General features: G+C 39.0%; 1 protein-coding gene across 3 annotated transcripts in view; it reads right to left on the bottom strand.

The window, feature by feature from the left end:
• GSAP (gamma-secretase activating protein) overlaps nucleotides 1–25518 on the bottom strand; it is a 49371-nt gene that overhangs the window by 9818 nt on the left and 14035 nt on the right. For all 3 annotated transcript variants that reach the window (XM_072858857.1, XM_072858847.1, XM_072858865.1), the window contains 15 exons: nucleotides 25319–25378; nucleotides 24599–24642; nucleotides 22909–22994; nucleotides 18278–18355; nucleotides 15370–15447; nucleotides 14807–14899; nucleotides 13304–13521; nucleotides 12919–12988; nucleotides 12118–12200; nucleotides 11400–11453; nucleotides 7340–7465; nucleotides 6855–6910; nucleotides 6405–6436; nucleotides 4649–4710; nucleotides 2911–3006 (listed from right to left, as the gene is read on the bottom strand). In XM_072858857.1, the coding sequence (XP_072714958.1) occupies nucleotides 2911–3006; nucleotides 4649–4710; nucleotides 6405–6436; nucleotides 6855–6910; nucleotides 7340–7465; nucleotides 11400–11453; nucleotides 12118–12200; nucleotides 12919–12988; nucleotides 13304–13521; nucleotides 14807–14899; nucleotides 15370–15447; nucleotides 18278–18355; nucleotides 22909–22994; nucleotides 24599–24642; nucleotides 25319–25378 (1236 nt within the window). The remainder of the gene's footprint in view (nucleotides 1–2910; nucleotides 3007–4648; nucleotides 4711–6404; nucleotides 6437–6854; nucleotides 6911–7339; nucleotides 7466–11399; nucleotides 11454–12117; nucleotides 12201–12918; nucleotides 12989–13303; nucleotides 13522–14806; nucleotides 14900–15369; nucleotides 15448–18277; nucleotides 18356–22908; nucleotides 22995–24598; nucleotides 24643–25318; nucleotides 25379–25518) is intronic.

The following is a 25518-nucleotide window of genomic DNA, read 5'->3' as shown; positions in this document are numbered from 1 at the left end:
CTACTCACTTTGGAGATCAGCCACAATGGACACCATAGAAAATACATACAGAAAGAGAAGTCATGTCTCAAACTTTTTTCAGTATATAACACACAGGACAAAGTGCATGAGAGAAAGGAAACATTATCTGTTTTATAGAGGGAGTACAGGCAGCTTCCTCTCCAAGGCTAGCAGCAGGTCTCTGGGGGAACCAAGTTAAGAGCTAAACCCATACATTCACGGCAAAGCCGTTTTTCATTTAGTAACAAAGACATACAATAGGAGGATTTTCTGGGCAAGTATCAGAAGCCATTTCCCTTGGAGTGCTCTAAACTAGTGAGAGAAGACATGATCAACAGTGAGACAGTGCATGCAGCAGGGCCTAGACTGACGTTTGCAAAGCACCTTGCTGTCTTGAAACATCTACATTTCCAGGCAAAGATGCTAAGTAGACTGAAGGTCCACTAAAGTCATTTGGAACCACAAGTGCTCAGCGCCTGTGGCTGTTTCTACAGGAAAGACATGGAAGCAGCCAAAGAAAATAATCATGAGAAAAGGGAGTAAGACAGGGTCTTGCTGTCTTCCAGATTCCTTCCTGCACAGGGGATACAAGGCAGTCCTCCTCCTTCTGAGGAAACTCAAATCCAAATGGTGTCTGTCTTCTATTCCCCCACAGCTGAGACCACATTAGATGATAGCTAGCCACAGACATCAGCCAAAAAGGTGCAGCCACTGCAGCGACATTCAGAGAAATTTGAACAGTTTATTCTGGTCTGTCTCTTATGCCACAGGCTATCTGTTCACTCTGACTCCTCTTCCACTTGCTGTCAGGGACGCAAATGTCATGCTGCTTCTGTAAGTTATTTCCCCCCTTCCCTGCCCTGCTGAAATGAAAAGAACGAGATAAACAGATATGGAGTAAAGCTAAGATAACGAGCTTGCAGGGGAGAGAGAATATGGACATTCAAACAATTACTGCAGGCTAGGTGGCACGTGAACTGGTAACCAGGCATACTCAGGCTCTGCAGAGCTCCTTGGCAAACAAGGGATTTCCCACCGAGACATTTCATTCACACTTCCCCAGGTTACTTCTCTGTATACAAATACACATAGTTCCCTGACAGCAACCAGCCACTAGTCTGTTGTTTTATGAGAAACTATTAATGCTTCCATGTCTTGGCTACTTCAACTTCAGCTGCAATTGATTTATACAGTGGCTACACACCACAGAGCCCTATTCTCAGCCACTCCTTTGCTCCTGAATGTAATAAATATTTTGTGACAGCAGACAAGCAAATCATTTCAAATCTCTTCCCGTTTCATTAGTTTCAGTAGCTCAGCTACACACTGCTGATGCTACAGAAAACTGCTGGAAGAATCAAAACAACTCATTCCCCTGAAGAATTTCCAAACATTTAGGATATAGAAAAGTTTAAGATGTAAGAGTTTCTGACTAGGATGAGGGGAAACCCAAGCCTAACAATGAAATAATTTCTAAAAGTTTCCAACCACCACCTAAGATGCGCCAGCCAGAGGGCAGAAGCAGTTTTTAGAGACTTACTATTTTTGTTTATACTAGTTTTTCCAAGAATGAGAAGTCTGTAAAAATTGAGTTGACCAAATTCTTGCTTTTAGTGACGTTAAAAAAAAAAAGCCCTAAGAGCTAAGAGTTTGCTGATGGGGAGGGCTGAGATTTGTTTTGATTGTAAGGTTTCGTCTACAATAATTTAGTCTTGCAGATCAAAGCTGCATAGGTGTTTTCATATTTTTTATCTTAGTTTATATTACGAATGAACAAATGATAACTGGAAAACAAATGAAAGGAGAACAAACATTCCATCACTGCTTCCTTCAGCACTGTTTTCAGGTACAAAACTTTGGTTCATGCTGTCCTATTTCTATTTTAATCAGTCACTAGTTTTTCCTTCGTTCCTATAAAGATACAGAGAACAGGCTGCCGATTACCAGTAAAACAACTTGTCGAGCTATAGAGCAAGGCCTGAATAGAAAAGTCAGTAACCTCAGTGGAAACTGCAGCAGTTCAGAGAACAGTGTAATGTCAACAGCACAACTGATTTGCACAGGACTTCAGAAAAGATGCAGGCACCAGTAACCTCAAGAAAATTTCCTGAGATTTCCATCCCTAGAAAACAGCACTGTGGGGAATTTCTGCTGAATTGGGTGACAGGGCTAGCACAAAGACAAAGAACATGATTTACTAGTTGCCATATGAGCTCTTGTGGACTCTGTATTCTGCACTTAAAGGATTTGATGTTGAGACAGACAAGACCAGGTACAATAATTTCTATGCACAACAGTCACAGTTTTTACAGCTTTTTTTTTTTTTTTTTAAAGTTTCTGTTAAGAGGATGAAAGACAGAAAACTAAGAATTTGGAAAGCAAGATTTCACTGTAGTTTACATGGATCTCTTCAGGAAAAACTCTGTCTCCTGATACACTCATAAAAAGCCCATCGAAGTCAGTATATAGGAGTAGTGATGATTTACTCTCCCGCCATATTGGAGACAAATCTTTTTTTCTTAATTTTTATTTCCCCTGATGGCACTTTCATTATTCAGAACATGCAGCAATGTATTCTACAGGAAACAAAATGGACCTAAAGACCATTCTTTCAACTTTCAGGATGAGTTCACGTTTTCACTTCCAGGAGTAGGCCCTATTTGTACAAGCTGTAAAGGGAACTGTTTCTTCTGTATTCTGAGTGACCAATACAACTCTTTTTAATATTATTTAAGTATTATTATGTCCTTTATCAATATAAACAATATTAAGAAGCAAAATACAGTTAAACATCTTAAAAACAATCTCCTCCCACCAAACATATGTTATATACACACAATACATACCCAAGACCCTCCCCTGCAACAAATATGTGCTTGCTCATAATAGTGACTATGAACTCAAACTAACCAGGTTTGCAGCGTAATCCAAAACTATTTGGTCAATCTTCTTTTTTCCTACATACTGTAGATGTCTCATAAGGTGATCCTTTAGCTGAGCAACCATCTAGGAAAAAAAGCCAACAACTGAGTGTCCTTATGGCATCTCCAAAAAGATGCAAAAGCCCCACCAGGTGCAGGGCCTGATCAATACAAATTAGCACAACAAAACTTTCCTCATTACAAAACTCCAGTTCAGAGCGAGATCCCAAGCTACCATACAAGCTTGCCGAATTCAATGGCAGATCTGAATATTCAAAATGGTTACTTGGTGCAAATTCAGCAAAATGAGGGCTAAATTAAACTTTCAATGACATTGAATAGAAAGAGCTTACAGTTCTTACATCTATCTGGGTCAAGCCAAGTGAACAGGGTGAAAGAAGGATTTTAATATGAACACTGAATCCTGAGAATATAAGTATTTATTACATACAAATAAACCTGAGGGATTTTATGACAGAGAAAACTAGCACAAATACAGTTTGTGGTAGTAGCCAAGAACTGGAGAACCTGAGTGATTAATGGCAACTTCAGGTTAAACATTAATCGTAAAGTCTTTAAAATCAGATGTTTGTTATCATACAGTCCATGCCACTCCCTATCCTCTGCTTTCTGAAATATTCTCTGACCCAACATAGCTTCTGATTGCAACTCAAGTCCATGCTGGTTCTTTGCTAAGAATTACTATGAAGCGTTATTTGTTTCAAAGCTCAGAGAAAAACTGAAGCAAATAAAAATCTCTGTCTCAAGCAGTTTACAAGTAGATTAATCTCAATGTGTCAGGACAGCAATATAGGTATTAGGAAAGCACAGACAAAGGACAGCAGTGACCTACTTTTTGGATCTAAATAAACTGCAGGGAAGGAATGTAGAGAAGCTTCAGAGAATGAGAGGCAGAACTTGGAAACAAGGGGACAAGACTGCAAAGAATGAAAATTTGCCTTAGATTTGGACAGGACAGTGTTGATATGCTCTTCACAGATGCAGAGCTGAGACCTTCCAGTGCATGTTGAAGAGTTCTATTTGGTTTTAATAGTAAGAGAACAAGAGATAAGCGAAGGTGTGTATTTAGACAGAGGGAGGACAGGTAGGGATTTGAGATAGGATTTATTACCCAGAAGCATCAGGATAGTAGATCCTTTGGGGAGATCATTGGTGAAAACAGTGCAAAAGAGGAAGGGACCTCAAAATAGCCATAGCAGTCCCAGAAGTGAGGTAGAAGGAAAAGGAGACAGTAAAAGACATGTTAAATTGAGGAGCAAGATCTGTGATCTTCTCTTTGAGAGAAGCAGTGGATGGGGAAGTCACCTATACATGTTTTAAGGATGTAAAATAGGCCAAAAATCATGATGGCCAGATTATAGCTAGATTATGGCCAGATTATGATGAACTCCAGGAGGATGGAATAACAGTTTCTAGCCAAAGAAAAATTGTATGCAAAAAGCTTGCAAAAAGCAAAAAGTTGAATGCAAAAAGCATTTTGACAAATCAACTTTCCATTGCTGTTTTTCCCCAATGCCTTATGATATCATGACCTGATAAAATGACATGATATATCATGACTATGAACTCCAAAACTTAGGAAATACCATGTTTGTCCCATAGCTACTTTGGGTGAGCTTCTACTCAGCACTCGAACTTATAAGCTTACTCTTTACATTTGTTGAGGTTGTGCGTCCTCTAGTGCACACTGTGACAAAAGCACATACCAGTCCCATTAGTAATTGCTGCTGATAATCTTCCTCTTGAAAGAGAGGTACTAGCCTTTCCTCTGAAATAAACAGAGCAAGAATCATTCAAGGACATGACACTATAGAAATACCACGAGGCTTCAACCAGCTTCAGAAGTACTTAGAAACATACACAAACAAGTTGTGGTTTGATCTACTCACCTACAGAACTAAGATAGTGAAGAATCAAGAATCATGTAAGAGAGAACTGAGGAATGGAAAATAACCCTGTATCTGCCATCTTCTCCCTCAAGTGCTTAACACTGAGCATAGAGGAACACAAGCCTGTCACGCCACTTTACACTTCATTTGCATTACTCTTTTCTTTGATATTTAAGGGAGAGTGATGATTCAGTCCAGATGATTCAGAGTGTGGTGATTCAGTAGAGCAAAGAGGCTCAGAGAACCTTCTGGTAACACCAGTGCAAATGCATATGCTATTTAGAACTTGTCATTTACAAACAAACAAGCTAGAACAGCTGCATGGGTTTTCCAAGGAAATGGCCAGACACAAAGTAAATACTCCACAGAATCACCTCCCCCTTTCCTGGTTCTCTCCCATGGTCTGGCTGCTTCTGTTACTCAGATTTGCAGACCACTATGTAAAAAGAACACAACTTTTCCAACTAAATGGAAGGAGGTTAGAGTACCTACTGAAATTTAATGCCCTGTATTTCCTAATCAGTGCTTCCTGTCTACTAACAAAGGAAGAAAACCAATCTCCTATTTCATCATGTAGCATAAAATCAAGTCAACGTTTTACAGACCCAAGTGCTAAATTTTTACAAAGTTCTTTCCAGTCATCTTTGCTCACCTTGAAATATATTTACTCCACCACTTAGCAGCACAAAGATCTGTGTTGCTTGATTTCAAAGGACCTGAAGAAAAATCTACAGGGAAGATACACTACATTGACACTTGTTACCAGCTGGCACCTGTCTAAAAATTCTCTAGTAACAGTTAAACATCTGACTTCTTTATCAATAAGCACCTTTGGAAAACATGAACCTGAGACTAGCAAAGTTGATACAAGGTCCCTCAAAGTCAGTGCCCATAGCAATAACCAGCAGTGTTGCAGATGATGGGTGTTAGGGACTGGAAATCAATGCACTGGAAATTCTTCGTAATAAAAGGAGTGAGCAGCACTTAGATCAGCATCATTTCACAGCACACAGTGGCAGGGCACAGAAAAGGCACTGGTGTGTGAACAGCAGGAACATAATTTACTACTAAATCCAGCTTTACTTATTTGTGACAGAAGAACTGAGCATCATAAAATCTCAAGTGTTCCTGCCCTAGGGAAATTCATTGCACGCCTGCTTTCTCTACACCATGATTTTTCACCTGCCATAATCTCCTACTGTACCCAAGTTCTAGAGTTGCAAAGGCGGCTATAAGTGGACAAGACTCAACAGTAACATGGTGTCATTGATACTCTACTCCAGGAGAAAAATCCTGAAGAAGAAATCGTTAAGCAGACAAAGGTTTACTGCTTACATTGTTAGATCCAATATGCAGTAGGAACTTCATTTTCAAAGGTTTCCTAGTCAGTATATGATCCTACCACTACTATCATAGAAAAAGTTTTCCTCTAATTTAATAACCACTCATCGTAATGCCTCAAACTCTTCAGTGCTGAAAACACACACAGCAATTTATTTTTAGCCAACAGCTAGATACAAATATTCTAATAAACCTTACAGCTAAGGCCTACATCAAGACAAGTTTTACTTACCAGAGTCCCAACTGTCCAGATGAGAAAGCACCCTAGGGTTTGAAACAAAAATCAGCTTGTTTCATATGCATCACTCTAAAGGATTTCATAAGGACATAAAAAAACTTAACTGACCCTTTGATCTTTCGAAGACAGCTAAAGAAATCCAAGAACTGTACATGTGACTACATTTAGTAAAGATATTAAACAGCATTTAAAAAATTCTATCTGTCTGGGTTGGATAAGAATAACTCTTCATGTCTACCATAAATTCCCCAGCTCTAGAGGCCTGGATATTTCAGATCATGCTGTAGTGATTACAAGGATTCCAATAATTGATTTTCAGCTGGATAATCTTTAAAGTAAGATATCTAATCAGATACCTAATCAACTATTGAAATGGCACATTAAATCCTTCAACATACTTCAAAAAAATAAGAAAGGGTAAATATAATAGAAAATGGTACCTACTTTTTGGCATTTTCAAAAATATTCCTCAAATATGCTGTGGTTGTTCTCTCCTCTCTCTGGTTTGTAAACAAACAAAAATCCCCAAATGAACAAAGTAGAAGGGCAATTAAAATACTCCCTGATAAAATACAGATGAGAAATTAAGCTGGTTTTCCCTTTGAATGGAAACAATGTACAGTGGGGCTTCAACCCACCTTCCAACTACACATGCTCATAGGCACTCACACACATCTAACTTACATGACAATACAGGTAAGTGCAAGCTCTGCTTCTGTTTAGTTTCTTGCATTATTTTAACAGAGTAAGACTTACAGGCAATCACCTTATAAGTAAAATGACTGCAACTCTTTGCACTTCTCATAATCAGATTCCCATTTCTTTATCCCCAAAATAAAATTTTAAAAAAGCTAACTATTCTGTGTTTGGCTTTAAAACATCCACTTCAGAGGCAGCTCTGGAGACTGTTTCAGCGCATGCATATTTACCTCTTCTGAAAGGTTACGCCATTCCCTCCTGAGCACATTATTGTGGTAATGCAAGTGTGGCTCTGCATACTTCACACTCTCCAAGTTTGAGCTGAGTTTCTCCCAGAAGCCCTTGGAGTTTTGGAACTGGAAAGTATTGCAAGGAAAGCATGAATAACGGGCTGCACTCTTAAAGAAATACCTAATCACCCTCCCACTAAGTGATTGGAAAGAACTGTGATTACTGTAGCTTCATAACAATCTAAGTGAAAAAAGTTAAACAAAAGCATTTACACTATTTTTTCCAGTACTTTAATTTGCTTGATTTGGCGGCAGGGGTAGCACTTACTTAAATGTGAGGTCAAGATTTGGTGCCTGTAATGCAGATATTTTGCCACCTTAGGATCCTTTAAAGTCACTGGGATGAATTATGACCTAGAAGTACTCATTTCATCTGACTTGTTTCAGATGTTTGGGATGGGAAGGCAAGAACTGCACCACAGACTGCACTAGCCATATTGTCTAGACTTCCACTGACTGTAAAAGCAGCCTTAGGCAACTGACTTAGATGTAAATGTTAACATTTGGTCAAATAAATCGCATTCCAGGTTTCTAGTAGTTTCAAATAGAGGAATATCACCATGACCCCAGCAGCTGCAGGCTGCCACTATTTTCAAGCTGCATTAATACTTACATTGCAAACATCCATTTGCCCACCTCAAGTAACAGTGCCTCATCCCAGAAAAAAAAACAAAATCCAAACATTTCCATAGCAATTCTAAAGCCTTTGGCTCTAATGCTGAAATTAATTGAAACTCCACCGTGAACAGACAGGAGGAAAAAAACCCAAACACACACACACTGGTTTCCTGCGCTAGTTCTTGGACTAGGGTATAAAGATGTGAAGCCACTGTTTATAAAGGGGGAGCGATGTGATCATTGCTGACAAAGAGATTAGATTAAGGCATTTCTTTTTGGCAGTTTTAAAAAACAAGAGATGGTACTAGCTGTTCTTGCCCCCCTTTATATACATTTACCTTCCCATACAGACACTACAGTAGTAACATTTGAAGGAAGAGAAGTTTGAGTTCACAATGTTCCTCTGTCTTGCATTAACATGTTGGATTTTGCTCTCTCTCCCCTACTTTTCTACAATTACAATAACTTTAGAAGAAAACATCAGAAGCCTTTAAAACCACTTCCTACTATAAACTACAATTTGCCAAGGAAAATAAGTTGCAGAGACTCAATCCTGCCAGCCACTTCCCTCTTGCTGCCAGTGCTGATTGCTGCTTTATTGTTATAGCTGCAGCAGAGAAAAATAAATCCCCTTTTTGCTTCATGTTAGTTATATTTAGCAGCTGGAAACTAGGAGTGCATATGGCACCATATGTTCACCTTGCTGGAGCTAACTAACAAGATCTACAACCCAGTACTGCAGTATGTTGCCTAAATGTTACCAATATGAAATCAGACAAATATCAAGAATATAGCGTAAGGGTATCATCTAGTGACTAATTTATGCAACTGCAACAGAACCACCACTGCAAAATTGCATTCAGGCCACACTGGATTTTGTTTGATGTGTGGCAGGGGGAAGCAAGACAGCAAGTTTCTTTCCTCTATTGAGTCTGTAACAGGAAGTGGTAGACTTCAGAATTAAAAGCAGACACCACTGAAAACCTGCACTGTATTAGATCTCATTAAGAAGTCAAAAGTTTAAAATAAAATATTATTTTAATCTCTTATTCCTTGAGGATCATCAGGGCAAGGACCAGAGAGAGAGGGCTGCTTCATCTTAGGTGGTGTTTATTTTGCAGACATTTCTAGAGAGTGAGGAATTAATATCTAAGCATGAGCACCTAAAAGACATTGTATTACCAGAAGGCAAAGCAAGGCCTTACCAGGTTGCAATCCACGAAAAGCTCCCATGAAGCCTTTCACAAGTAGTGTTGTTTTAACTGAAGACGAAGAGAGCTCTCTGTTATACCCCTCTGAAAGGATGCAGGGTGCCAATGACCTTTAAGAGGCGCATGTGCTTTCCTTGGGAACTGTAGTGCTATGCCTCCCCAGCAGTGAAGGTATTCAGACAGCCGTGTAACTAACTACGTAGCTGCACAGGCAGTTACTCCTTAAAACATCACTCTTCAACCTCAGTGGCTCAGCACAGCATGAGGGAGAGGCTGCCTTTTCCTGTGCTGATCTCTGTAACAACTGCTTGCACTACACATCTTCACTCTTCTCCTGGACCTCCTCCTATTTTCTCCCCTTCTGATCAAGCCTATTTGCACCCCTTCAAATTTGGCTTCTGTGTTGAAAAAGGAAAAAAAACCAGCCAAAACCCAAACCAGACTCTTATTAATTACAATCCTTATGTAAAGCTTTTTGACAATTGGACTCTGACTGCTCCCCCTTTCTCAGACTCTCTCAATATCTCTTGCTGAACAGGAATTTAGTGATAAAAATACACCTGTTACCCAAATAGCACAATGTTTTTGTGAATATGGACATAGCCCTCCCAAAGGCTCTCAACAATTCATTGGCTTGAGACCTCCAAAAAGCTTCTCAAAGCAACAATTCACCATTGTTTCTGTGAAATGCCATAAAATCTTTGCAAAAGAAATACTACTTATAGGATCAGATTTGTCACCAGGGTCTGACTTGTGATGCCAACACCACACACCAACTGAAACCCCAAGGACTGACCAGTTGAACTCAAGCTATGGTGGGTTTGTGTCACTGGAGCAGTACAAAGCAGCCAAAGCACTAAACCTTACCCTGTGTATTATCATCTTTGTCCTCACTCAAGAGTCAGAGCCATTTGCAGTCAAAAGTAGCAGGAAATATTTGTCTTTAGTTCAACTCTGACCTTTTCAATCTGTTTAGGTATCAGACAGAAATAGGAAATGAGTTCTACAATCAGGAAGTATAGCTGCTAAAGGCATTTGCCCCCAGGGGCTTGAGGTTCAATCTCAGACAAATTAAAGGCCTGCTAACTTTGACCTCAGTGAATTACAGGGATTATCTAGCAACAAATTTTCTCAAGATCTGATTTTCCCAGGTGTCCCAGTTCTCAGGGCAGCCCTCCCAAGCAAAGCATGCAAAGCCCGATTCCCGGACAGCAGTCGTGAATCTGTAGCAGCACAGCTGTGATGCAGTGTTGTGGATTAAGTGAACAGTGGGTAATTTCACTGATTTTAAAAAATTTTGTGAATGCTGAAGCTTTATGAGCTAATTATAAGCACTAGGGAGGAAACAGACTCTCACATCTTTAAAGCGCTACATGAAACAATATTGTCATGTATCCAGAGTCTACTCCCATGTGTTGCTGGTACTGTTGGGTTCAAGCTCTGATTCTTCCCATTAGCCCTCCACAACAAGCTGCTTATTAAAAGCTTCTTTCATATTTTGTAGGGAACACTTAGGAAAATTTCAAGTATTTCTCTAAATTGGAGCTGAGGGAGTGGAATGGAAGACGGGTAGAATCATTCATGCTGTTTTCAATGGAAAGTACAATTTCCTACCCAAACAGCATGTGCCCTCCCCATCCAGCTCACTGCCTTTTCCAGGCTGTGCAGGAATTTGTCTAGACTTAGGTAGCCAAAGCCCTGACATCAGTGCAATCACAGGATGCTCCGGACAAAAAGTGAGAGGGTCAAACACCACTGGTACCAATGGCAGCACAATGAAATATCCCTCAAAGTGGGTATACATAGAGATTATGTAGAAAACCTACATGTCTGTCGTGCCAAGTTTACCTCCAGCTAATGAAGTCACAAAATGAAGAGGTATCAATCAAATCTAACATGAATTAATCCTTGGAGGACCTTCCCTGTTGAATGGAAGAAGTCTCTTCAGAAAAGGGAAAAAATACATCTTTGAGCTAGCAAACATCAGTCTGAATAGCTGGTATTTTAGTAAATGCATAAGACAGTTTAAACAAGGCAATTTTCTGTTCGCCCGTATTTTTTGATAGGGCTGTGGGGACACTGCTTCATTATTATTTAGCACACCCCCACCCCACAAAAAAAAAAAAGCTCCTAACCTGCAAATATGAATGTGGTTTTATACTGGAACTTACCTTTAACACAGGTAGAGAAATAATGTCTGTTGCGCATATTACTCCAGGGATAATCTACAAATACAGAAAAATTGTAAGAATATAAATCATTTAGCATAAAACATGGGCCTGTTTGGGTACCTAAGTGAATCTCCATTACCTGTTTCCTTTGTGAAACTAGCTAGCTAGACAAAACTATACATTCAGTTTTGCCAAAAATAAATATGGAAGATGTTTCTCTCATTCATCTCATTTAAAAAAAGACAACATATTAGAACAGTGTCAGATCAGAGAAATTAAAATAAGCTATTTGCTCTAACTGTAGGATCTTGCCTAGAGTTATTTTACTTCTGCAAACTTCCTCATAAATCTTAACTCTACTGATACTGTTTGTCTTGGAAATAACTGCATGATTTTGCTGGTTACATATATTTTGTATTCATCATAAACTTCGTATGATAAGCAATAAATTAATACCTCATTATGAAAACTGAGAGACTTAATCATCTGTTCCATTATAGTAGCTGTTCTTGTTTTATAAAAGCTTTTCTTTGTTGACAAAAAATAGGACTCATGGAAAACACCACTAAGGTTAAGACTTGACAAAATAAAATGGACATAAAGCACAGATATGGATTTAGAGCATGTCTGTGAAAAGGTAAGGCATACAAGTTAAAGGTTGAACTAAAGGAGAAAAATAGACTCCCTCTAGCTATTAAAGTACCAGCTGTTATCTTACCCCAGTCCAGTCAAGCAGTGATGTGTACGGCAAAAGTTTATCCAGGTTGTGAGTTTCTGGACACATTCTGCAGTACAGGGAGGCTGAATGCAATGTAAAAAGATTTGTAAGGGCAAGATTGTATAACCTATTAGTTAACAAGAGTAGGCTTCACAGTCAGTTCCTTATCTAACACTTTTTTAGGGACAAATCCTGCTGCTGTCTCTGAAACAGCTTCCTCCATGGTGGAACTGGTCCCATTCTGTGCACAAAAGGAGGAAGAGAAGTCCAGATGGCTGCAGGGCTGGGTCAGCTGCTTGGCTACAGCTCAGCGCTGCAGGGGTCCTTTGTACAAAGGCTCAGGGCACAGGACATGCACTGGCTAGGCTGAGGAATCAGCTATTAGAAGAGAGTATCATGATATGCCAAATCCTTATGAAAAAATGGTTTGGGCTAGGCTAGAGGAGATTTGTTCCTCCGCTCCAATCTCAATTATGTACATCCCAGATATCCAAGACAGGAGCCAGATAGAGAATTTGCTCTCCAGTGACCTAAAATAATGATAAATCTATTTCTCCTACTAGACAGAAGAATGCATTTGGAAAGTTTTACTGCCAATCTGATTTTGAGAGACCTATGCATCTTCTAAACTACTGATACTGTCTCTCACACCACAAAATGCAGGTCAGTTAACCAAAATTGTTATAAATCATAACCAAAAAGTTTGGAAATAAGAGAGTCAGTTTGTGACATCGTGGCTTCTCCTTAAGTCACAACTAGGGTATGCAGGAAGACTCAGTATGCAGGCAAAGAAATACCTACCGATAATAAATTCTTGAATGGGGTCAAAAGAATGACATGTTGACAGGTTCTCAGAAATCCACCAAATAATCTGTCAGAATGAGAACAGGGGAGTTTGTCACATCTCTCTGTTTAAGCATGTGTGGTAAGAGACTATAGGAACTTTGTTTTCCGTAGTAAAACTTTGCATGAAGTAGTGATACAGAGATAAATGTTTTCAAGAGAGCCTTGACTAATAAAACAGTTTCTGACTAACAAAGCAGCCCAGCTGATGAGCCTCTTGGCACCGCCAAAAGGTACATGTGAATCAGGACTTCTCTTCTTTGGCTGATATCATTCATGTCCTGACCCTGCTTTGTATAAGACACCAGTCACTGAAAAAATTTAGATGAGGTTCTTTTCCTACCTGCATTTCCAAGTCTTCTGTGCATCGAAAGTACAACAGGGCACAATGCAGAGCTGCCAATCTCTCGCTGTCTCGTTTGCTGTTCTGTAGGAACTGTAGTAAGGCGCTGTCACTGATGCTAACGGCATACATACTTCCTACATGGCAATCCAAGACTGTTGACATGAGTGGGGATCGGATGGGGCAGTTTTGCAACACATCAATTCTTGCATCCTCACCTGAAGAACATTGGTTTGAGAATAAAAAGGACTAAGAACATAAAATTTGGCTGCTACCAGTATTTCTCTTAAGACTCCCAGGTCCCCAGCAGTAAGAAACAGTCTGCATCTTGTACTAGCTGCCCTGGTATTATGCTGAGGAAGAAGAAGAATGGCGCTGACTGTGTAAAGGAAGTAAACGAGGAGCACAGCCGATACTCAGTTCTCTCCTTCCCTACTGCTGAAGCAGAGAAGGTGTGCAGACTTGAGGCTCACAATGCTGTCACAGGACAAATCAGAGTACATAGGATGGAACAGAGAAGGGCACAAGACTAGTAATAGAGATTCAACACTAGAATTAGCACCTAAGCATATTGGTACAGTTCAGAACTGCTCACATGCAGAATCATGATTCAAATTTGTATTGGTGGATCTCTTACCGTCAATCCCAATGGCCAGTACAGGAAGGTTCTGCTCTACGATTACTGATTGAAGCATCAGATCAAAACCACTTTATTTATGCTAGTACTAAGGTTCACCACCACAATACTACACAGTAGGATTACACACCCTTTGCATCAGAGAAATCAAGCCCACTATACAACAGTGATGCCTTCCACTCATTTCTAGCAGAATAGCATTTCATTATGTATATACAACAGGTATTAGCTTCCTGTGATGCTACCCCCGTACCAGTTCCCACTACTTACCTCTCCTTCACCCAATCAGAAGAACAGATTTCTGTTTTCAAACAAAGGACCCCCACTTCCAAAAATAACCCACTTCCCATAAAGACATGTTTGCTGGAAATGAAATAACGTGCCTCTCAGATGAGACTCTAAATCAAATTGCATCAGCATGATCAGGTGAAGGAAACACAGATTTCCTCTCCCCACACCCTCCAAACACACACATTTAGAGCAACTCAATTGGAGGAAGGAAATGTAAAATCAAATTTACATCTCCATGTGAAATTTGAGAACAGCGGAGGATGGAGAAGCATGTGCAAAGATGGGGGAAGGGAAACTATGAAACCAAGGCAAAGAATTTAAAATTCAGTGAAAGGTTTTCTTCCATTTCATAACAAGCTAGAAGTACGTAGTAGATGAAGTATGAAATGTCACTTCAGATTCTCTTTTTAAAATGGAAAGTGGCAAAAATGCCATTGCTATTTTTTCAATCTCTCTCCTTCTTCAGAACACTGTGCAGTAAAGCAAACATTGAGAAATACAACTTTTATGTAAAGAGATTTGAACAAGTTTCTACTACAACAATAAAATTACTTCAAGCAGCAGTCTTACTATACCTGTAAGAAATAAACTATAGCACAGCAGGTCAGGATGCTGAATATTCAAGAGGTGCAGGAACTGGCCAGGCAAATAAGCAGCCACATAATAGTCTATTTAAAGAAATAACAGTGGTCAATTTAGCACTTGTTCACTTATTTGCTTTAAGAGGCTGTTTCACATGATTCTCATCTTGGCCCACTTCTCTCTGATGGAATCGATTATATCTAGGAAATATAAAAGGAGTTAATTAAAAGCTGCTGTTGTATTAACACAGGAAACACTAGCAATACATTTGGGTTTCCACAGGAGGATTCAAGAGGCTTGAGACACTCAAGAACTCAGCAGCTGATCTCCAGAGCAGATTCTGAGGCAATTTCAGAGGAAGTTGCTTACTAATAGTGAGGTATTGCAGTATCAAATGCCAAATGTAAAAGTTAAGCAAAAAAAGGCAGCAAAATAACACAACTACTTACAAGTCAAGAAAAAAAAATCCTTTTCTTCTAGAGAAGGGTTAGCCATTTGTCTCCCTTCTGGGGACAGAGAATGGCAGTCACACAGGGAAGTAACACAAGTAACCTACCAAGATTCATAAAAGCCACTTCCTTCAATTGATGAGATTCTGTTCTTTCTAGAGAAACTGTAAAAGTTTTGTTGTAACCTGGGGAAAAATAATAATACTTTTAAAAAACTCAAACAATAAACACCATCTGTTATGAGCCAACTATGACTTTATAGCTAGAAACTTCAGCAGTGCCAATACACCCAAACAGGGATATTTCAGACTGTTTTACAGGCTTGTCTGCACAGACAGATTTACTTCATCCTAAACAGAGTTGCTGCATACTTAGTAGACCTGCACCCACACAATGCAGTTCTTTAGTATGCAGAAACTGGCCATGCACTGCACAGCCTATGTTTGTGTTTAAAGAAGCATTCCATCCCAGAGCAAGCTTGTGTAAAAATACCTCCCCCCCAAAAAAAATCCCAAACACAAATCCTTTACGTAGCTGTGCTTCACATTTTGGTGATCTTTCAACTGCTTTAAAGAATTTCCAGTTTGTTTATCTGCATGCCCTATTGCTGTAATTTAGTTCAGCTCTGTTTAAACATTAGCTAATTTCAGACCTGCCATGTTTGCATGGGCTTTGCATCAGGACAGCTGTTATTTTATTCTAGACTTGCACCATACTTCTTCTGGCACCCAGTAAGAATGACATAGAGCCCTCAAACTTCCTCAGCCTCTGAGAAAAGCTGAAGACTAAAATAACTAAGGAGACAATGACTGGCCTCCAAATGTCCATGCTGCAATATCCTAAAGACTGAATGGTGTCATGATCAGGATGCTACTTAATACTGCATGAAAATTCAAGGTAAGATGATAGATCCACAGTTTACAGGCCCACCAAGGAAAAAACTCAATCATGAGCCATGCTTCAGCCACTCATCCAGGTCTTTGATTCCTGATCCTAGCAGAGAGATATGCTTTATCTATGCTGCAAAAACAGAAAAATGAGACCTCCAAGACCAACAGCAACACTAGAGATGAAGGGTTATCTAAACCAAAGTTTTTCGCACCAGATACTTACTGAAGTTTGCTTGCAATGAGTCAGTATACTCATGATCACCATCCTGTTACTTGCCAACGCAAATACATGCAAGCTAATACCAGCACTGCAGAATACACCTGCAACATCGTGACTTTTGTGTTTATGCTACATTAAGTGGCTGCTTTAACAGAGGACAGGAAGCTTCCTTCCAAGTTGTCACGGTTTAACCCCAGCCAGCACCTAAGCATGACACAGACCCTCGCTCACACCCTCCCGGTAGGATGGGGGGGAGAATCAGGGGGAAAAAAGTAAAACCCGTGGGTTGAGATAAAGACAGTTTAATAGGACAGCAGAGGAAGAGAAAATAATAACAACAACAACAACAATAACAATAGAATGTACAAAACAAGTGATGCACAATGCAATTGCTCTCCATCCACTGACCGACACCCAGCCAGTCCCCAAGCAGCGATCGCTGCCCCCTGGCCAACTCCCCCCAGTTTCTAGACTGAGCATGACGTCATATGGTATGGAATAGCCCTTTGGCCAGTTTGGATCAATTATCTAGGCTGTGCCCCCTCCCAGCTTCTTGTGCACCTGGCAGAGCACTGGAAGCTGGAAAGTCCTTGACTAGTGTAAGCAGTACTTAGCAACAACTAAAACATCAGTGTGTTATCAACATTATTCTCATACTAAATCCAAAACACAGCACTATACCAGCTACTAGGAAGAAAATTAACTCTATATCCCAGCTGAAACCAGGACATGAGTTTACAGATGCTGCAGCACAAACTGAACTCCTTATATGTCTCCAAAATGTGGCTTACGGACCCGATATACCACTGCTTCTGTGGGTCACCTCAGGACCAGTCTTAAAATTCTTGCGTATGACTGATTAATCTTACATGAATCCACAAACAGCTCTGCACCAAACAACTCAATTCCATGAAGGTTATTGGCCAGCTGCATCTGAAATGTCGCCATAATTATCCTCAGTTTCTTCCTGATACAGGTAGGGATGTACAAGGGCCATGGTTGGCTCCAAGCAATGCAATCACCCTTCAGCAACACATCAAGTACATCTGGGGAAATCAGCCCTTCATAGCAGTACAATGCAGAGTGCTGCCACACCCAGAATGGGCTTTTCCAATTTGTTAATGCCTTCAAGAACACAAAAATGCAGTTCATTCAATCCCACAACGTTCCAGCAGCAAAGCAACATGTTAGCACAGCTCTGACATATGAAAAGTTTCCTGACACAAGAAAGCAAACACAAAGTAAAACAGAGGTATGTTGTCCACTTGAAACACTGTTACTCCATACTATGCAGCTTCTCAAGTGAGAAATAGTTCACCTCTCTCCTCCACGTATCAAATAAGAAAGATCTTGCTACTGACAAGTTTTATTCTGATCAGAATAAAACAATGCTCTGTATTCTTTTCAAGAAAAAAAAAAGGTCTTAAGATGCAGAGCCAGAGCACCGCTTACATAGTGACTATTCTAACAGTCAGTGGGCGTTGCATCTCTTGCTGTGAAAATGACACGTTGAACTGGAACTCTGAATAGACATTCAAGCTAAGAGCTTTTGGCTCTATTTCCCACACAAATGCCTTATGGTATAAGTACAACACACCTGCAAGCTCCCACAGATTCATTGATGTTCGTGCTCAGCACGTCGGAAAGCCTGGCTAGAAATAAGGGACCAAATTAATAGCCACTCACAAGGCCGCTGGTTTGAAGCTACCCGTTCAGCATCAGGCAGGAAGTCTACAGCAGGAAAATCAACTTCGCAGCTAAAGGCAGCTGCTGTCTCTAAACACCAGCCACAGTAGTTTATTGTCTGCAGACTTTGGTAGTTATTTGTTTTGCAAGGCATTCTGTGACTCTTTCAGCAAAGTGACATTCTCCAAAATAAAGCTTAACTTAACCGGTTAATCTTACCTTTATGTAAAAAATATATGGAGTACCTTATTTCATCAGGAATATCAGAGGCTAGACTAGAACATACACACAAGCCTCCTAAAAAGACAAAAAAGGAAAAGAAAATTGACTCTTCCACCTGAATATCTAGACATCTTTACACTACACAAAACTAGAGCAAGACTGTTTCAAATTAGAAACTAAAAATAATCTCTCAAAAAAGATTACAGAAATATATATTACATATCTCTAACCATCATTTACCTAGCGAAACACAAAATAAGAGACACCAGAGGAGGCAATATGGCACAATGGAAACCTGGGTTCTGACATGGCCAGTTCTTCACTTTAGAAGAAGTACATTTTTAGCCCTTCCCAGTAGAAATCATGCTTGCAGCCCGAAAACTGATCACGCCTTTCTCTCCACAGACTGCCTCAATCCTAGATATTTTCTGTTCAGGGACTGTCAAATATGCACAGAACAACATAGTAAATCACAGTTTGTTTGCTTTCGAAGTAATTTTCATATTGGCAGCAGCATGATACACTACTAGGGCTTTCTCACACTAGAAATGATAGTCACTTCCCCCCTTTCCAGCCCAAAGAGCCGTTAATTCCTTTTTTAGGAGAAAAGTCAGCCCTTGGCACAAGCTTATTTCAGCCAAGGTACTCTGTGCAGGAATGCTCCCCCCTCCCAGCCTAATTCTAAATCAGAGTTATACTGTTTTGACTTCACTGGATGGTAGCCCTCCCTCCATGTCTTATAAAAACTTTAATCCACTTAGGCCGATGCTTTGGCAAGCTGCTTTGGCATTTGTGTTAGAAACAGCTTCCAAATCACATTATCCCAATACAGCTGGGAAAGCTGGGCCACAACTATGACCATTCACCTTTTACCTTTATTGAAAGTTTATCACTTAAAAGAAAAAAAAAAAAGGTAATACTAATACAGATACTGTTCTGTAAAAAAAAAAAAAAACAACAGGTTTATGTATACAAGGTATACAGAAAAAGGCACAGTATGGAAAAAGCACAAGTACAAAAAAAGCACAGCTACCAAGGTATTTTACTTGGTTAAAAGCCTCATACTTCAGACCACAAGGCTGTACCATAGCTGTGATATAGATATGGCTGAGGCATTTCACACTTCTGGGGAAGGTAAATACTTTATTTTGAGATGCAATTTTTTTTCCTGCTTATTCTTAGCTGATTGAATATTGTTTGATACAGTTTTGCTTGTATATTTGAGTCATTTAGACAACAAACAGGGCATTTTGCCAGAGCACTTGGCATCTTTCAGAGCATGCATAATTTTTAAAGTAGCAGCATCAGGACTCATGAGGAAGACTGGAAAAGCTCCAACAACCCACAATGCTGTTTTATTATCAACAGCTCCCTTCAAACACTGCAAATTTCTTTCTTGTATGTTGGAGGCTAGTGTATACACTGTTCTGTAAATTGTACAACATGCAAGTGAGTCTGTTCAGATTGAAGTGTCAGTGGATAATATATGCAAGCTGATCACAAAAACAGCGGCTATGGCGGACTATTAATAGACATGCAGCTTTCAACTCCAGGATACTGGTCCAAATGTCAACAAACTGAACTACGAACAACAGAAAATATCCAATGGTGCTTCAATAATACACATAGAAACACGACAGTCTCAGATCAGCAAGTGTCCAAGCAATGTTACATCTGATACCCTCTTGGCAATCCCATTAGAGCAGCCAGCAACTGAGAATATAAGACAAATTCCTTTCCTACCCTTACCAGTGCTCTCTGCAAATTAGAGCTGGGTTGTGCGCTGATGCAGGGAAAGCTTGTTATCCTATTGTACCTGTATGGTAAGTGTGTCATGCAAAGGCAGAACCAGGTCTTCTACACTATGCATTTCAAAATCATTTGCAAAGAGTAAGAGCTGTAGCTAAATGCTACAAGGTGAGAAGACTCACATGAAGATATATTTGGATGGACTCTTATCTTTTCAGAAATAAAACGGAAAAAAGATCTCAACCACAACAAAGTGAGAAAAAGGAAGCATTTAAAAATTAAATTCTACTCATACAGGGTAACAGCGAGTTACTACATTCAGCAGAATTAGGGAAACAACAATTACAACTCTGCCACTTGATAAATAAGCATCATACCACTGAAACTGCAAGAGCCACCTATGAAGACATGAAGTTTTCCTTAGGAAACTTTAGCTTCAAATTCCTCATTTCTGTTCATGCAGAAGCGTAAGACGTAAGGCCGTACTAACATCTCAACATGGCATCTGAGTGTCACAATTCAAATACAACATTGCACCAGGGCATTTTGTTTAGTTGTATTGGCTTAAGAGTGATGCCTCACCTAACTTCAACCATCCCAAAACCTCTCATTTAGACTCCTATACAGCAAATGAAGAAACATGGATAGAAGCAATCATCCTCTGGAGATGCCTATTTCTCTCTATAAATATAGTCCAGATCCTTAACTTTTAGGCAGGTAAAGTTAGGTGATGGTAATCCAGGGTTTATGTCATCTTACTGCCTCCATTATTTTTAATACCGAGCAAATTTAACTGAAAAGTACTTCTGAAGTGCTAAAAGAAAACATAACAGACCAGTGTTGTTTAAATAACCACTGAATTCTGGACATACAAAGTTAATTCTGAGACTAGAACTGCTTGATCTCAGCTGATCTAGAAGTTCATAGGAGTTTTTATCTGGAGACATTTTGTCTGTGCTGAGTATAAGGAACAGGGCTACTTTTCTTCTACTGTGGAAGTTTGAGAAAGGAAGAGTGATTTCATTCAGAGTTCAGATTGGCAGTAGCAAATAACAGTTTATTAAATGGGAAACTGCATGGAATATTCTGTTTTGAAATTATGCCAATTATTCTTTGCCAGAGTTGTCCAAATGGTACAAATAGGGATATTGGCATTAATATTTGAAGCATGCTAACATAGTCTGCACCCCAAAGAGCTTGCAGTCTGGTTTTGTAAATCACCATAAACAAGAGGCACAAAAGGGAACTTTAGTGTGATTACCGACAGTGTTCTTCAATATGGTCTCGGCGCCAAAACCATTTGCTCCAAACTCTTAGTTACTCAAAGTGGGTTGTGCAAAGTAATCCTCTGTTTCAAACAACATTCAATGAAAAGCCACATACAATAATCTCATTTAGTAAGTGTAATTGTCGAATTATGTGTTTTACGTTACATGCAATGAAAAGCGCATGTGAAAGGTTCCACACAGAATTTAAATACTGTGTTGCCAGATGGAAAACAATATTTTACTTCAGGGTAACCAAAAAACAGTCTTGTTGGAAGAAGACTGAATTCCATCCTAAACTAAAAGGAGGTGCTTCAATCTGAACAGACCCTAGAGAAGTATAGGCTTAAAAAGAAACATATATATACAAATAAATAACATTTTCCATTATTGGACAGGCTGTTTGTATAAGTAGTAGTCTGTCTTGCTAACAGAAAAAGTAGTCTAAACTACATTTAGTAGATAGAAACTTGGCTTTCTCTTATTGCCAATTCCTTCCCTCTAATCTTTGTAAGCGTGCTGTCTGCCTTGGTAAGAAAAAAATCCATGTAAGGAAACTGTATTTCACTGGATTTGCATTAATGGTCATTTCAATGGAACTGGCAAATACCTCAGCAATTCGCCCGTGTGCATACAGCATGCCTTAAGAAATGAGATGTAAAGCCACTTCTGCAACACATCATAACCCTACACAACTCTGTAGATTATTAAATTCAAAGGTTAATCAGATACCATCTCTACTTGGCAGTATGGTCTAATTTAGAAGCCGAAAATGCAGGCACCTGTGATGAACAGATGCCTCTTGAGACCAGTTTTTAATCAAAAAAGCAGCTCATGGCATGTATTAGGATGCAGGGAGACTCCTAAATCCTAAACGTTTAAGGAACATTTTAGGTTTGAGTTTAAGGAATCATATATACACTAAACCCTTAAGTATCACATAGTAAGTTTAGTATCACATACTCGGACCTTCTAAGTATCACATACTAACAGCAATATCAAGCTCTTAGTATATAATTATGTTACAGAGTGGACATGCTTAAACGGAGCATGTGCAATACAGATTCTATGTCAGATACCCAGACAACAGACCTAGCCAAAACCTTCCTTGAATTTACTTTCTAACACATTTTTGGTCAGCTTTAACATTAAATCACTCTAATGTAATACACAACCATGCTTTGGTACCACCTGTGTTCTGAAACTAGCAGAAAATGCTACAGTGTGCTTAGACTGAGACATTTCACCATATGAGTGCATGATACCAGTTCTTTGAAGGTGGGCTACCAGAAAATCTCTGGGTGACTGTTTTATTGTTGGTGTTGATATATAAAACCCTAGGTACTCTTCAGCTCAACTTGGAATACAGCTTTCAGAGGGTAAAAAAACTTAATAAGAAAAATAGTGCACAGTTGCCTTCTCCCTCTCCTCACAGTTACCTATCAAGTATACTCTAAAGGAATAAAAATCTCACACTCATACAAAAAAAAAACAAACACAAAAAATACAAGTATATATAATGTCTTATGAAAAAATTTAGTCATCAATTACAATTACACTGCATGATAATTACTAGTGGAGATCATTTTGACAATACTTGTATTTATTAATTACCTGCTTTACTTGTAAAAACCTGAAGATTCAAACATTTAGATGCAACATCTTGGTCTTGACAGTAATCATATCCAAAATTCACAAGTCTATGAGCAAAAAAAGATCACTAAATAGATCACTTCTTAATCCACAGAGATTCATTCCAACACAAAGGTCACAAGAACAGTCACTATGTAATCAAAACATACTAATTAAATTATAATCAAATGTGCTCTAATGCAAGTTAAATAAGGCTTTAACCAATCCACTCAATGCTGTTAGAAATGAGAATTCCAAGACTGCACACTGTTATTGGAAACCAACAATTTTGATTACACCTGCAAACTTCATATTCACTTACTGCACCATTGTCCAACCATTCCTATACTTTGAAGTGAAAGCAAGTTCTGATGAGGTACTAGAAAACCAAACATTCATCATACCTGAGAACTCAAAGGCTTTGCAGCTTAACTCCACCATTCTTATGTCTGTAAAGCTACATTTTAATCTGCAATTAGGCATACTAATTTCAGTGGAAACACTCAAAAAGGAAAGCACAAAAATCACACTCATATGGAACTTGTTATACCATTACATTCTTTTTCAGTCTCGTGCTGCCTGTGCTTTAATGGCTTTACATATCTTTAAAATCTACAAGTCCTATTTTTGCCATGCAGAACATACAACAGAAGATTGTAGTCAGTCTCCTTTGGCTTTTTTGTTGTTGGGGTTTTTTTCCAGAAAGGATTTTAATCCTGTAGGGGTTTTCCCCTAGGTCTTCTGCAATAATTTTGAAAGAAAAAAAAATTATAGCATTGAAGCTCTTACAAGAGTTGGATTTTTTCAGTACTAACTGCAAGAGGATACACTGCCCTTTTAGGGCAACCTCCATGTGCAATAGCAGCACACTGAGCCTTCTGCATAGCACTGAGGCATTCTGAGAGCCACAGTTTGGGCAGGGTGGAACTCAACTACCTTAAGCTATTGATATCTGATCTAGTAGCTTTGGTCTCCCTTTTTATTCACTAAGAGAAACAGGACCCTTTGGAATGTAAATTCAACTGACTGAAGATAGATGAGGATGAGACAAATTATGACAGTCAGACCATCCTAACTAGTTTTTCCTCAGTTAAAAGGGAGACTTAAGGAGACAAGCTCAGATGCAGTCATGTGCACGGTAGAGACAGATAGAATCAGACGAATCTTCACCTTTGAAAGTGCAGGCTGCCTGGAAATAGCATGCTGGAGGAGAAAAGAGTACATGAAGTGTCTCATAGGCTATAAAAAGGAGCTACTGGTTTGGTTAACTGCCCAGTAAAACATGTAACAGCAATTAAAAATGGAGAGCTCCCCTTGACAGGAATTTTGACATCACCACTACAACATGCCCAAGATTAAAACAAATTAATTTAAATAGGTACAGAATACTCAGAGGAAGGATGGTTTAACCTACAGCTAGCTCTTCAGACAAATAATCTTTAAAAATGGCACCAAAAAGCAGTCAAGGATTAAATTACATTTTACAGCTGACCCTGATGAAAATGAGAGGAACTGGAGGTTTGGACACAGTGTTCATATTATTCTTATGTTCCAGTACCATGTAGGCAACTGCAAACAAAGATGCTGTGGTTCGGACAAATTTTGCTTAGGTTTGTAAAATACTACCCTATATATTAAAAGGAAAGCAAAACAAAACATGAAAAAACCTTACTTTAATTGTGTGTCATTTACAGAAATATCCAGGTGTGATTCCAGCTGTTAACCAAACATGAAAACAAACCTGTTATTTAGTGAGATAAGTATACTATGATTAATATTTCAGACCAGTAAAACTCACATTTCACTAGATTCAACATTTTAACAAAGTTTATTTATCCTCCTCTAATCCTTACAGTCACCCCTCAAAAAACATAAAATAGATTCTTAAAAAAAAAAAAAAAGAAAATAAATTCTGAGATTTAACCTCCTGCATTAGAGCAAATTTCAGCCACTGGGACAAAAGTCTAGTAAAAATTACATGTTCAACAGTTGTAATTTTTATGTTCTGTTCTCTGTATTTTGGCCACAACAGATTTTCCTGTCTCGCTTAAAACTGACACCAAATTAGTACATGGCTTCTTTGTCTACTGCATTTGATAACCCTGCTTTTCAATACTTCAGATCAGTATAATGTCATGAATGTCACTTACTTCTAGGTCAATATCTGTGCAATTCCACTGAAGTTACCTTACCATGGCACAGTCTGAATCTGACTGAATATATTCTTGAAAATAATATAATGCAAAAAAAACAAACAGAAAACCAAAACCCAGTTTTCCTCTGCAAAAGTTCCAATAATAAAAGACACTGTAACAGATCTCTATATCAGTGCCTGAAACACATAATTACATCCCACTCAAAACCATTGTATAATAAAATACTCATGACTTACTATTGAGTTAAAATTTTCATCAGGATAAAACTGGACACATTTTAAAGTAGTCTTTGATTCCTGGAATTAAGAGGATGTGTTTTGTAATTGATAAAATAGATAGCATATCATATAGACTGAAAAGTGACTGGATATTCCACAGTTCTCCACACTCAACCTGCTTTGCTAACAGATATGCAGAAGTTAGGGGACAAAAGACG

Source organism: Ciconia boyciana, chromosome 1 (assembly GCF_034638445.1).
Source record: "Ciconia boyciana chromosome 1, ASM3463844v1, whole genome shotgun sequence".
In the NCBI taxonomy this organism is placed as follows: domain Eukaryota; kingdom Metazoa; phylum Chordata; class Aves; order Ciconiiformes; family Ciconiidae; genus Ciconia; species Ciconia boyciana.
Note: the sequence above shows the minus strand (reverse complement) of the source record. Positions and strands in the feature narration are given on the sequence as shown.